The sequence below is a fragment of the Nerophis lumbriciformis genome, linkage group LG06 (genome assembly GCF_033978685.3).
Source record: "Nerophis lumbriciformis linkage group LG06, RoL_Nlum_v2.1, whole genome shotgun sequence".
Classification (NCBI taxonomy): domain Eukaryota; kingdom Metazoa; phylum Chordata; class Actinopteri; order Syngnathiformes; family Syngnathidae; genus Nerophis; species Nerophis lumbriciformis.
The window spans coordinates 56,259,510-56,273,103 of record NC_084553.2 but is presented as its reverse complement, the minus strand read 5'-3'; the positions used below and the strand labels follow the sequence as shown (position 1 = coordinate 56,273,103).

Genomic DNA, 13,594 nt, shown 5'->3' with positions numbered 1-13,594 from the left:
TTAATCTGATATAAAAAGGAATCATTTGACGGCACTCATTTTTACTATTCCATACCTGGCTCAGGATCTTCATGCCTGAGTGGAGCATCTTGCGAGCCACCTTGTGGTAGATGGTCTCGGCTTTGTTGTACCCCATGGCGTTCTCGCACATTGTCCTGAAATCAGCCTGCAACAAGCACATCTCACATGACTTACAGCAACAAACGACCCCCCTCTCAGGTCCTACTATTCAGTGATTTCATCCAAACAATCAGCATGAGGATTTATATTTTCTTTTTAACACTTGTACAACTATTAAAAGTGATCATTGAAATACGCGAGGAACGTCATATGACGCAGAATACTTAACATTTGGCATTAAAGTTACCGTACTGTTTTTATGTTTTACAGTGGTTAAAATTGTGCTACACTTGCATACAATGATTTTCTTGACTGAAGTTTCTAACCTACTTTTGTTTATGGTAGCATATTCACGTTAGCATGGTAGCATTTTACTTTATCAGACTCAAGAAGTAGCCTCTGTCAATTAGAGCACAAGAAGTTTGGGGGCTACGCAGTTTGTTAGCATTTTTAGACTTAACAAACAGCGTCTTTATGCAACTAAAGCACAACTGTTCCGCATATTAACCGTATTATTGGCTAGCGCAGGTTGCTAGCCCGTTATATGTTGGCATTTCTGTTAGCATTGTTAGCATGTCTACTTTGTTAAGCCACTAGCCCAGGGGTCGGCAACCCAAAATGTTGAAAGAGCCATATTGGACCAAAAATACAAAAACAAATCCGCCTGGAGCCGCAAAAAATTAAAAGCCATATTACATACAGATAGTGTGTCATGAGATATAAATTGAATTAAGAGGACTAAAAGGAAACTAAATGACCTCAAATATAGCTACAAATGATGCATAATGATGTAATATGTACATACAGCAAGCCTAAATAGCATGTTAGCATGGATTAGCTTGCAGTCATGTAGTGACCAAATATGTCTGATTAGTACTCCACACAAGTCAATAACATCAACAAAACTCACCTTTGTGCATTCATGCACAACGTTAAAAGTTTGGTGGACAAAATGAGACAGAAAAAGAAGTGGCATAAAACACGTCCTCAAAAGTCGGAGAAAGTTGTACATGTAAACAAACTACGGTGAGTTCAAGGACCGCCAAAATTAGTAGGACAAAACGGCGCTCGCCAAATACTCGAATCAGTGAAGCATGTTTAATACAAACAGTGTGATTTATAACAATTAGGGAGGTTTGCGTCATGTTTGTCCTCCAACAGAAACCATATTAAAACAAAAAATATATTTTTTTCCCCTCATCTTTTTCCATTTTTCATACATTTTTGAAAAAGCTCCAGAGAGCCACCAGGGCGGCGCTAAAGAGCCGCATGCGGCTCTAGAGCCGCGGGTTGCCGACCCCTGCACTAGCCAAAGTAAAAAGGATTTGATAGGCTAATGGAATCACCCTTTAAGTCACATTGGCTATGTTCACACTGCAGGTCAATTCCGATCAATATCTCATTTAAAAAAAAATTTATATCAGATTTTTTTAGGTCAATAGTACAATTCAATTTTTTTCCAAATCCGAACCAGGCCTCTTTCTTATGTGGATATTACATCAGATATGTATCCGATGTGACATCAGACTAGGGCTGCAGCTATCGATTTTTTCAGTTAATGAGTAGTGATTGTAGCTGAGATAGGCTCCGGCGCCCCCCGCGACCCCGAAGGGAATAAGCGGTAGAAAATGGATGGATGGATGGATGGATTAATCCAGTAATCGGACAAAACACACTTTATAGCCCCAATAATGTAAAAAAACGATGTTTCTGCTTGTCAAAACGTTCATTCTTTTCTTAATAAATGCACATCCTCAACATTGAAATAGCACTTTTAACATGTGTGCATTAATAACTATTATTACAGCACCCACAAACCACCACTCTCATGTTCCCATGTGAAAAAAAACTATGTCCGCGTATTTAAAGTTCCAGACAATCCATGCAGTCTTAATTTGACAAATGTTTAATAGTAACACTCATCAAATTATTAATCGAAGCAACAGAATTCAAATTAAAGCTGTATTCTAATTGAATTAAGTCGAGGATCTGGGTCACGGCACCGATTATCAGAAGTCCCCCTTTTGGGACGGGGTGACTAGAATTGAAGACTAACAATGTATTCTACAAAAAGGAGTAAGTACAAACAATAGCAACACCAATGCTGAGTTAGTTGAGCTATCTAAAGGTGAAAGCTATCTCTAAAATGTTTGTCCGTCTCTCATGCTTTTGTTCACCAAGGTTGCTTCCTTTTGGCAAGAACCAAAACTACAGTAAAAGTTAACTTGAAGTGTGTGCTCCTTCTTCACTCTCTCTCCAGGGTGGCACTTTATGACACCATTAATAATAATGAATGTATGTGTAAGAGTGCATCGATAAGTGTACAGCTCTGGTAATGGGTACATTCGCACCCACCTGCACAAATGTACTTCAAAATGTAACAATCAAAATAAATATGACTTTTTTTTTGTTTACGAGAGCATGTATATATAATATGCATTAGTTTGACCATTTAAAATCAACGATAATAAAAAGGAGATGCTTGGAAATAGCATAAAAATGCCCCAAAAACTTGGAAAAAACGCGATTCATAGCGTTACTTTTTGGTGTAACCATCATGAGCGTTCAGGTATATTTCATTTATATTTTGATAAATCATCATAAATAGGTATTGATCAATCTTTTAAGCTGTGTGTATTTGATTTCAGTTTGCTTTTGACATCTTATTTTGTAGTTGAAACTTTTACAACCTTGTGTTGTGCTCAATGTGGCGTAACCAAACTAGATTATTTTGAATATTTATTCCCTTTTTTACATTTACCGTATTTTCCGCACTATAAGGCGCACCTAAAAACCACAATTTTTCTCAAAAGCTAACAGTGCGCCTTATAACCCGGTGCGCTTTATTACGATTAATTTTCATAAAGTTTCGATCTCGCAACTTCGGTAAACAGCCGCCATCTTTTTTCCCGGTAGAACAGGAAGCGCTTCTTCTTCTACGCAAGCAACCGCCAAGGAAAGCACCCGCCCCCATAGAACAGGAAGCGCTTCACCCGCCCCCATAGAACAGGAAGCGCTTCACCCGCCCCCGGAAGAAGAAGAAAAAACGCGCGGATATCACCGTACGTTTCATTTCCTGTTTACATCTGTAAAGACCACAAAATGGCTCCTAATAAGCGATCCGGTTCATAAAAAGACGCAATCTCTCCATCCGCACACGGATTACTACCGTATTTCACAGCAACTGATATTCCTGTGAACCGCACTGTGGAACGGGAGCACGTACGGTGAATATTCGCACCACAGGGAATGAAGTCATCCTTCACTGTGGTTCTAGCTTGCCATGCTAACTTCCACTCATGGTGATATTCAAAAGGAAGACCTTGCCAAAAGAGACCTTTCCAGCCGGCGTCATCATAAAAGCTAACTCGAAGGGATGGATGGATGAAGAAAAGATGAGCGAGTGGTTAAGGGAAGTTTACGCGAAGAGGCCGGGTGGCTTTTTTCACACAGCTCCGAAGGCGAACACACCTTCACTAAGACGGGCAGACAGCCTCGGACGACATACGCCAACATTTGCCAGTGGATCGTAAATGCTTGGGCAGATATTTCGGTCACAACTGTGGTCCGAGCTTTCCGGAAGGCAGGATTCACAGAACAACAGCGACACTGACTCCCGATGACTTCTACGAGACGGAACCGGCCATTTTGGATACCACGCTTGCGCAACTTTTCAATTCGGACACCGAAGACGAAGAATTCGAAGGATTTACGAATGAAGAATAACTTCAGAAGGTGAGCGCTATGTTTATTTTGTGTGTTGTGACATTAACGTTCGAGCAACATTATGTTAATATTGCTCTACACCATTTTGAATTTTACTATGTTTGTGATTGCACATTTGCGTACATTTTGGGACAGAGTTGTTAGAACGCTGGTTTTCAATATATTATTAAAGTTTGACTGAACTATCTGACTGTTTTTTTGACATTCACTTTAGCGCAGCGTTTTTTTGACATTCACTTTAGCGCAGCGTAGGCGCGGCTTTTAGTCCGGGGCGGCTTATTGGTGGACAAAATTATGAAATATGTAATTCATAGAAGGTGCGGCTAATAATCCGGTGCGCCTTATAGTGCGGAAAATACGGTAGTATATTTAAATATACTGTGTTTTATGATTTTTTCTTTTTGGAACATGTACTATACATATAATACAATAAAGTCCCATATAAAATTATGTTTCTAGCAATACTTTAATTTTTCCTTTGAAAGTAACACTCCAATGTCCATTAGTGGAGCTGTACACATAAGGAAACTGGGTGAACTCTTCTTGCAGAAGCCGTTCTTATTCTACAATTTTCTGGAACACAACCCTACATTAGCCATACATACAAGTCCTATATTTTTTTTGGTAATGTAAACAACAATGTTAAAAGACCGGATTTAACAAAAAATTGGAATTAGGCATCATACCTTGCAGTGTAAATTTAGCCATTTTTAACACAAATGTGTTCCTGTGTATAATAAAACACACCTTGAGTTCGTCCAAAGACACGTAGCAACCTTTCTTGACTTTGTCTTTCATTGTGCTGAAGTCCATAGGATGTTTAATAATAGAAGAGTAGCCTGGGGCAATCAGGTCTGTCACTGGAAAAGTGAAAAACGCACTGGGGTCTTTCCTGTTGATAAAGAAAACCACACCACTGTTAGTGCATTGTGCATTGTGAGTGGTGCAGAATAACAACAAATGCTGCTGCACCTTTGGAGCTGTCTGATGAGCTGATTCAGTGCTTCCTGCAGTGGAGTTTGCTCTTTCTCCGCTGATTATTGTAGCACAAAAAAATGGGTTTTCCGTTAAGTTACGACACAACACTTCTTGTTTTTTTAAGACTACCTTCCAGTTTATCCAGCTCTGAGCGGATGGGAGTTCTGCAGCTTTCCCGGTCGTCATCTCCATCTGCATCTTGGACTTTCCTCTTTTTAATCACCTATCATGACAAAAGTGTCCATTAACACCAACACAAATAGAGTTACATTTCTACAGTCAGTACCCTTTTCTTTCCTTTGTCACTATCGGGCGTTCCACAGTTCCTCTCCTTGTCCTTCTTCTTTTTCTTTTTCTTGTCCTTGTCCTTGTCCTTGGGTTTGTCATAATCTGTGGACTGCTCGTCGTAAAACGTGTCCAAACTGGAGCTCCCTGTGGTCACCTCATTGCCGGACACTTTCAGCACCAGCTTGAGGGGTCTCTCTCCATATTCTACAAATACAACCATAACATTAGCAGCTGCTCGGTCTGCGTTTAATTGACACATAATACCACACAGAGACTAGCCAGCAACTAATAAAAAATATAACAAGCAAACAGTACACACTACATACTTGGTATGTGTGTATTCGCCGCTGGCTGGATCTCCGCAGTGGTCACGCTTAATCGTGCCATTGTGAGTAGGGACCGGTCCGCTGTTTTCAAAGTTAAAATTGCGTTCGCATAGTTTTAATCTCCATAATACACCGATACTCATGACGTAGAACACATATTATAGTTTAACCAGAATATCGACATTTTCGGATTGAACAAGTACCGTATTTTCCGGATCATAGGGCACACCGGATTATAAGGCGCACTGCCGATCAATGGTCTATGTTTGATATTTTTTCATATATTAGGCGCACCGGCTTATAGGGTGCATTAAAGGAGTCATTTTTTTGTTTGTTTTCTAAATTGGAAACACTTCCTTGTGGTCTACATAACATGTATTGGTGGTTCTTTGGTCAAAATGTTGCATTGATTATGTTTTACAGATCATCTTCAAGCTGCTTTCTGACAGTCGCTTCCGGATGCACCGTTTTGTGGGCGGTCTTATTTACGTGGCTCACCTTCGGCAGCGTCTTCTCCCTGTCATCTTTGTTGTAGCGGTGTAACGTGCAAGGACGGGATTGGAAGAAGTGTCATAAGACGAAGCTAACTGATTTAATGACATTCTGACTTTATTTAAATCAATAACGTAGCAGCATCTCATCCGGAAACAACCACACCGGAAATGTGTCCCGTGAAAAACTGTCAGACCGGAACTCTAATAACTAAAGTTCCTTGGGTGAATAATGTAAACTCATTACACCGGTATGTTTTAGCGCTTTGATAGCGAGTTCACTGACGGATAAAAGTAAGAACTTTACACTACTTTATATTAAGAATGGCAACAGTGGAGGATGAATGTCACATAAAATGAAGAAAAAGAAGAAGTTTATCAACTACGACGTCGGGACGGCCTCGCGCAATTTTTTAGGATTTACGCAGATCCCAAATACAGATCAGCAGGTACCAGAAGGTAAGAAAAGTTGCTTTTGCATAATATTGCGAAACAAAACACCAGATAATATGTCTTACCTTATACACACAGCATAATAATACTCATATGTTTAATGTGCCATATATCTTTTAAGCGGTGCGGCTTCATAGCTTACCAAAGTCGTACTAAAACATTTTGATAGCTTTTTGAGCGCTGTGTGTAATGTTCTATATTTTCGATGGAACATTTAAAATGTTGGTGTTGTTTACTTGAGACCCATCATATTGCAGTTTACATGTACCTCTTATGTTTGACTACTACTGGTTACTTATCATTACACCATGTACCAAATAAAATAGCTTCATGGTGGGCGAGCTCCACCAAACGTGTTCCTTAAATTAGGCGCACCTGGTTATAAGGCGCACTGTCGAGGTTTGAGGGAAAAAAAGGATTTTAAGTGCGCCTTAAAGTCCGGAAAATACGGTACTTGCGCCACAAAGCGCTGACAAAATTTGGCTGTTTGTTTTGTGACTCACAAGTTGAGTACGAGCAGCAATGTTTACTCAAATTTTCACCTCCACCGCTAAATTCATGAAAATGTTTTAATGTGTTAAAAATACACTGTAACTGTGAAACCTCTTTTTTCTGTTACTTTGTTTAGCAAACTTTCCAATGATACCAACTTTTTTTTTTAAATGGGGTAAGTACTAGGAAAGTTAGGACATTCTTAACAAAAAGGTCACTTCTAAAATCTTGAGCGCCATTGATTTTTTAATAGGGCTCGAAAGGTCAAGTAATTTTGCAATGCATTGTGAGGCCTGGGTAGACATACTTGTTGGATAAAGGCTTTGTTTACAATGTGAAAGCGATCAATAAACTGAATTAAAATGGATCTTACAAGGGACCGTCACCGTACGAAACAAACTGTACCCTACTCTAATGGCTCACTACCTGGAAAAATAATACAAACTGGTGGAATTGAGTCTTATGAGCTTTTAGCATGTGCGATGGGCGACAGATTTGAATCAAGTAAAAGTGCCACCAAACTTGTCTATATTTCATAACTGAGTCAGTTTTAATACCGGTGAAGAATTTCAGAATGCAAAGTCTGTTAATGCACATTGTCCTTTGTTCAAAATGTGCGTAACACAGCTTTAATCTTTTATGTGTCCGAGATGCGTGAGGTCGCCCCCAAAAAACAAGCCAACTAATTGATGAAATCGAACATCCGGGCAATTTATAGCGTGTCTGGACTTAGCCGCTATTACAAAGTTGGGAAATACATCTCATATTATGACAAGTATTTTCTATTATCTGTGTTTAATACTGTCCCTGTCTCTTTAGTCAGCTATCTGGGTGATAACAGACAGGGGTAACTAACATCTAAGCCCATACAAATGCTAACGAGCAAGCAAATTAAAGGGGAATTGCAATTTTCAGGGGAATTTTGCCCATCATTCACACTCCCTACGTAAAACAAGAACACATGCGATTTTCTGTTTTTTTTTTAGGTGTTGTAAGTCGTAAAATACAGCAAGTACATGGTGACTAAGCATGCAGCTAAAGGGAGTACACTACTGGGCCCATGAAGCCATCTAACAAACATCTAAAAACCATACTGCTTTAGCATTTCCAGACCTGAATATTAACCAAGGATTTGCGATGTTATTATAAGCGCTAACAACGACAAACTATTTTTAGTGGCGCCGTGATCACGGAGAGATGACTAGCCTATGCTGCTTCATTGACATATTGAGCCAGTGAGCTGCTGCATCGACTCTGAGCTGGTTAAAGTTAATTCTAGATTATAAATTGACTTCTCTTACCGGGATAGTAGAAGGTTGTGGACATAAACCGAGAAGTTGGTAAACTTTGATATCCAATTTAGACCCAGAGATGGTGAGAAAGACATGAAAAGACGCTGATTTGCGGCACTTTTTTTTTTTTTTTAAACCTGCATGAGAAATATGATCAATTCTTTATCTAAACAGGAAAATGTTAACACCCTATATCAGTCGGCATTTCAGTGAGCGTTGACATTGTACAGGAAGTGATGTTTCATTATGTTTGTAGGTTGCTTCGTATGATGCTTATGTATTTAATATTTGTATGCTTACTATGGTATATTATGTATTTGTTTGTTCAATGTTCTGTTACAGAGAACAAGAAAATTGGATAAAATTGCTATAGTATGAAAAGGTTTAGAATTAAATAAGCTCTGCTTCTTCCTACTCCTTATCGGACGTTCTGTAATGAAACAAATGGAATTGTGTGATGCATTACATTGTATCGTATGCATGTTCCAAATAAACTGAACATAAGGATTGTGAATGATGGACAAAATCATACTTGCCAACCCTCCCGGATTTTCCGGGAGACTCCCGAAATTCAGCGCCTCTCCCGAAAACCTCCTGGGACAAATTTTCTCCCGAAAATCCCCCGAAATTCATGCGAACCTGAGTGACGTGTCGACAGCCTGTTTTCGCGTCCGCTTTCCCACAATATAAACAGCGTGCCTGCCCAATCACGTTATAACTGTAGAATGATCGAGGGCGAGTTCTTGGTTTCTTATGTGGGTTTATTGTTAGGCAGTTTCATTAACGTCCTCCCAGCGCGGCAACGACACACAACAACAGCAGTCACGTTTTCGTCTACCGTAAAGCAAGTCGTCTGCCGTAAACAGCAATGTTGTGACACTCTTTAAACAGGACAATACTGCCATCTACTGTACATGCATATGTGACAATAACATATAGGGCTTTTAGAGAGTACAGTGCACAACTGCGCACACAACAAGGAGACGAAGCAGAATGCATCATCAGAGAGGGTGTACGGCATGGTTAGAAAAATAGTGACAGAGAATAGAACAAGGATGGACAATTCAACCCTTATGAGTAGATGAGTGTTATGTGTGTGTATATGTGTAAATAAATGAACACTGAAATTCAAGTATTTCTCCTATTTATATATATATATATGTATAATAAAAAAAATAAAAATAAAATAAAAATAAAATATATATATATATATATATATAGCTAGAATTCACTGAAAGTCAAGTATTTCTTATATATATATATATATATATATATATATATATATATATATATATATATATATATATATATATATATATACCCACGCCAGGAAACCAGCCAAAAAAGAACAGAAAACGGAACGACATCATCTGGTACAACCCCCCATACAGCAAAAACGTCTCAACGAACATTGGACACAAATTCCTCAATCTGATTGACAAACACTTTCCCAAAGACAACATCCTAAGAAAAGTATTCAACAAGAACAACATTAAATTGAGCTACAGCTGCATGAACAATATACGACAAATCATCTCAAACCACAACAAAACAATTGCAAATGAGCCGTCGGCCCTCAGACAGAACGACTCCAAAACCAACAAAGGATGTAATTGTCGAAAGAAACCTGATTGCCCCCTCAACGGGGGGTGCTTACAAACATCAGTTGTCTACCAATCTAAGGTAATACGCAAGGACATTAACACATCCGACACATATGTAGGATTAACCGAGGGAGAATTCAAAACCAGATGGAACAATCACAAGGCTTCTTTCAGGAACAAAAACCTGCGAAATACCACAGAACTCAGCAAACACATTTGGGACCTCAAAGACAATAATGTTGAATATTCAATAACATGGCAAATTCTTGCATCCAGCACACCTTACAATAGTGGTAATAAAAGATGCAACCTATGCTTGAAAGAGAAACTGTTTATTATTTACCGTCCAGACCTGTCATCCCTCAACAAGCGCAGCGAAATTGTAACAGCATGCCGCCATAGACGGAAACACCTCCTAGGTAACACATGAGCCAATCACCACGCCCCTAGGCCAGCCTGTACCCACCCACTCTGTGCCCTATATAAACCATGGTATGCGAATGCTCCCATTAAAATCTCCTGACGATTGAGGGTACCCCCCCTCATGAAACAGGCCTGTAGAGATGAAATAGTCTTGTGATTTTTTCCCCACACATACATATATATATATATATATATATATATATATATATAAAATACTTGACTTGGTGAATTCTAGCTGTAAATATATTCCTCCCCTCTTAACCACGCCCCCAACCAAGCCCCCGCCCCTCCCGACCACGCCCCACTCCCGAAATCAGAGGTCTCAAGGTTGGCAAGTATGGACAACATAAATAAAAAAAAGATGCAGTTACCCTTCAAGGGTAAAACTCACTGACATGCTAACTTATACAAGAGTACTGGTCGCCATAAACGGCAACAACAGTTCATTTTCAGCAATACCTGTCGTCATAATAACTAACTGGTTGCCAGGCAACAGCAGCATCAATAATAACGGGGATGCTACATTGCTATCAAACCAATGGCAAAATCCGTACACACATGCCAGCCCACGGCTAATTTGCTACGACTGGGATATGATGACCGCTACAAAAAACACGAACAGTCCCCGACAACGGAAATAAATATATGTATTGCAAAGGTTTTGATATCAATGAGTGCATATATTAAATTGAGCATTAATGTTGACGACACTGGGGTAGTTAGCATGATGTTAGCATGCAGCTAATCCATGAACAAAACAGCCATGCCATTGCAACTTAGTCGCCACATTTTAAACATACAGCCTTCAAATGATGAAAGTAGTTACATACAAACATTTGAATTAACAACACTTACATACCTTCAAATGTGTGTTTTTCCGACTTGTGTTTCTTGTGCTTTTTGCCCATTGTTTGTAATATGCTCAAGCAGAGCCGGCAACTTCCTGTTTCTTCTTCTTCTTCTTCTTCTTCTCTGTTTGAATTGAATTATGGCGGTGGACGAATGAAGAATCTCAGGGAACGTAGTGGCACTCTATCCCCAACTTGCGGTGAGGCGGTACTACTGTAGTTTATTTTCTCCCTTTTTCACCTGTAGGGGGTGGAATTACTCTAAAAATATAGAGATAAATACAACGAGCGCGATGCTGTCACCAGTAAAAGGTAACAAAATAAATAAAAAGGCACTAAAGATTAACGTAAAAATAATGACAAGCAGCTAAATTGTAATAAATACAGTAAAATCGAAACTGTGGAGTGAAAATATAAGGAAATATTTTATGGGAAAAAAAATTATATTTGGTAGTCAAATTATATATAGTCACGATTATTAACACATACATATATATATATATATATATATATATATATATATATATATCAAAATAATATATATATATATATATATATATATATATATATATATATATATATATATATATTATTTTGATATATATATATGTATGTGTTAATAATCGTGACTATATATAATTTGACTACCAAATATAACACATGAACCAATCACCACGCCCCTAGGCCAGCCTGTACCCACCCACTCTGTGCCCTATATAAACCATGGTATGCGAATGCTCCCATTAAAATCTCCTGACGATTGAGGGTACCCCCCTCATGAAACAGGCCTGTAGAGATGAAATAGTCTTGTGATTTTTTTTCCCCACACATACATATATATATATATATATATATATATATATATATATATATATATATATATATATATATATATATATATATATATATATATATATATCAAAATAATATATATATATATATATATATATATATATATATATATATATATATATATATATATATATATATATTATTTTGATATATATATATATATATATATATATATATATATGTGTGATTTTTTCCCCACACATACATATATATATATATATATATATATATATATATATATATATATATATATATATATATATATATATATATATATATATATATATATATATATATTATTTTGATATATATATATATATATATATATATATATATATATATATATATATATATATATATATTATTTTGATATATATATATATATATATATATATATATATATATATATATATATATATGTATGTGTGGGGAAAAAAAATCACAAGACTATTTCATCTCTACAGGCCTGTTTCATGAGGGGGGTACCCTCAATCGTCAGGAGATTTTAATGGGAGCATTCGCATACCATGGTTTATATAGGGCACAGAGTGGGTGGGTACAGGCTGGCCTAGGGGCGTGGTGATTGGTTCATGTGTTACCTAGGAGGTGTTTCCGTCTATGGCGGCATGTTGTTACAATTTCGCTGCGCTTGTTGAGGGATGACAGGTCTGGACGGTAGATAATAAACAGTTTCTCTTTCAAGCATAGGTTGCATCTTTTATTACCACTATTGTAAGGTGTGCTGGATGCAAGAATTTGCCATGTTATTGAATATTCAACATTATTGTCTTTGAGGTCCCAAATGTGTTTGCTGAGTTCTGTGGTATTTCGCAGGTTTTTGTTCCTGAAAGAAGCCTTGTGGTTGTTCCATCTGGTTTTGAATTCACCCTCGGTTAATCCTACATATGTGTCGGATGTGTTAATGTCCTTGCGTATTACCTTAGATTGGTAGACAACTGATGTTTGTAAGCATCCCCCGTTGATATATATATATATATATATATATTACAAAACATCCACTGTCCTTTAAAACAGTGGTCCCCAACCACCGGTACCGGTCTGTGGATCGATTGGTACCGGGCCGCACAAGAAATAAATAAAAAAATACAAATAAATAAATAGTTTTTTATTTTATTTTAATTTTTTTATTAAATCAACATAAAAAACACAAGATGCACTTACAATTAGTGCACCAACTCAAAAAACCTCCCTCCCCCATTTACACTCATTTGCACAAAAGGGTTATTTCTTTCTGTTATTAATATTTCTGGTTCCTACATTATATATCAATATAGATCAATACAGTCTACAGGGATACAGTCCGTAAGCAAACATGATTGTATTTTTTTATGACAAAAATAATAAAAATAAAGCACCGGTCCGTGGGACAAATTTTCAAGCGTTGACCCGTCCGCAGTTACAAAAAGGTTGGGGACCACTGCTTTAAAATACAACTAAAATACTTTTTTTTTTTTTAAATCTGGTGTATTAATTATTCGGCAGTACTGTACATATACAAAATAATTGACTCAATAATACAATTTTCAATTTTTATTTTTTTTAATTTTTTGCTGCAGCTGTTACATATACTGTAATATTGTACATGGTAATTGGGATTTGTTATATATTGTATATATTATGTAAAAATATAATACAAAACAAAAATATATCAGTATATATTATATACTGTTTATATAATAT

The 13,594-nt window shown here is 37.3% G+C and overlaps 1 protein-coding gene across 2 annotated transcripts in view; it reads right to left on the bottom strand.

The window, feature by feature from the left end:
• brd7 (bromodomain containing 7) overlaps nucleotides 1-11,203 on the bottom strand; it is a 28,534-nt gene extending 17,331 nt beyond the window's left edge. For both annotated transcript variants that reach the window (XM_061964559.2, XM_061964561.2), the window contains exons 1-6: nucleotides 11,053-11,203; nucleotides 5,111-5,316; nucleotides 4,954-5,047; nucleotides 4,819-4,879; nucleotides 4,594-4,738; nucleotides 56-166 (exon numbers count right to left, since the gene is read on the bottom strand). In XM_061964559.2, coding sequence (XP_061820543.2) covers nucleotides 56-166; nucleotides 4,594-4,738; nucleotides 4,819-4,879; nucleotides 4,954-5,047; nucleotides 5,111-5,316; nucleotides 11,053-11,101 — 666 coding nt within the window. In that variant the 5' untranslated portion in view covers nucleotides 11,102-11,203. The remainder of the gene's footprint in view (nucleotides 1-55; nucleotides 167-4,593; nucleotides 4,739-4,818; nucleotides 4,880-4,953; nucleotides 5,048-5,110; nucleotides 5,317-11,052) is intronic.
• Nucleotides 11,204-13,594: the final 2,391 nt, after the last annotated feature.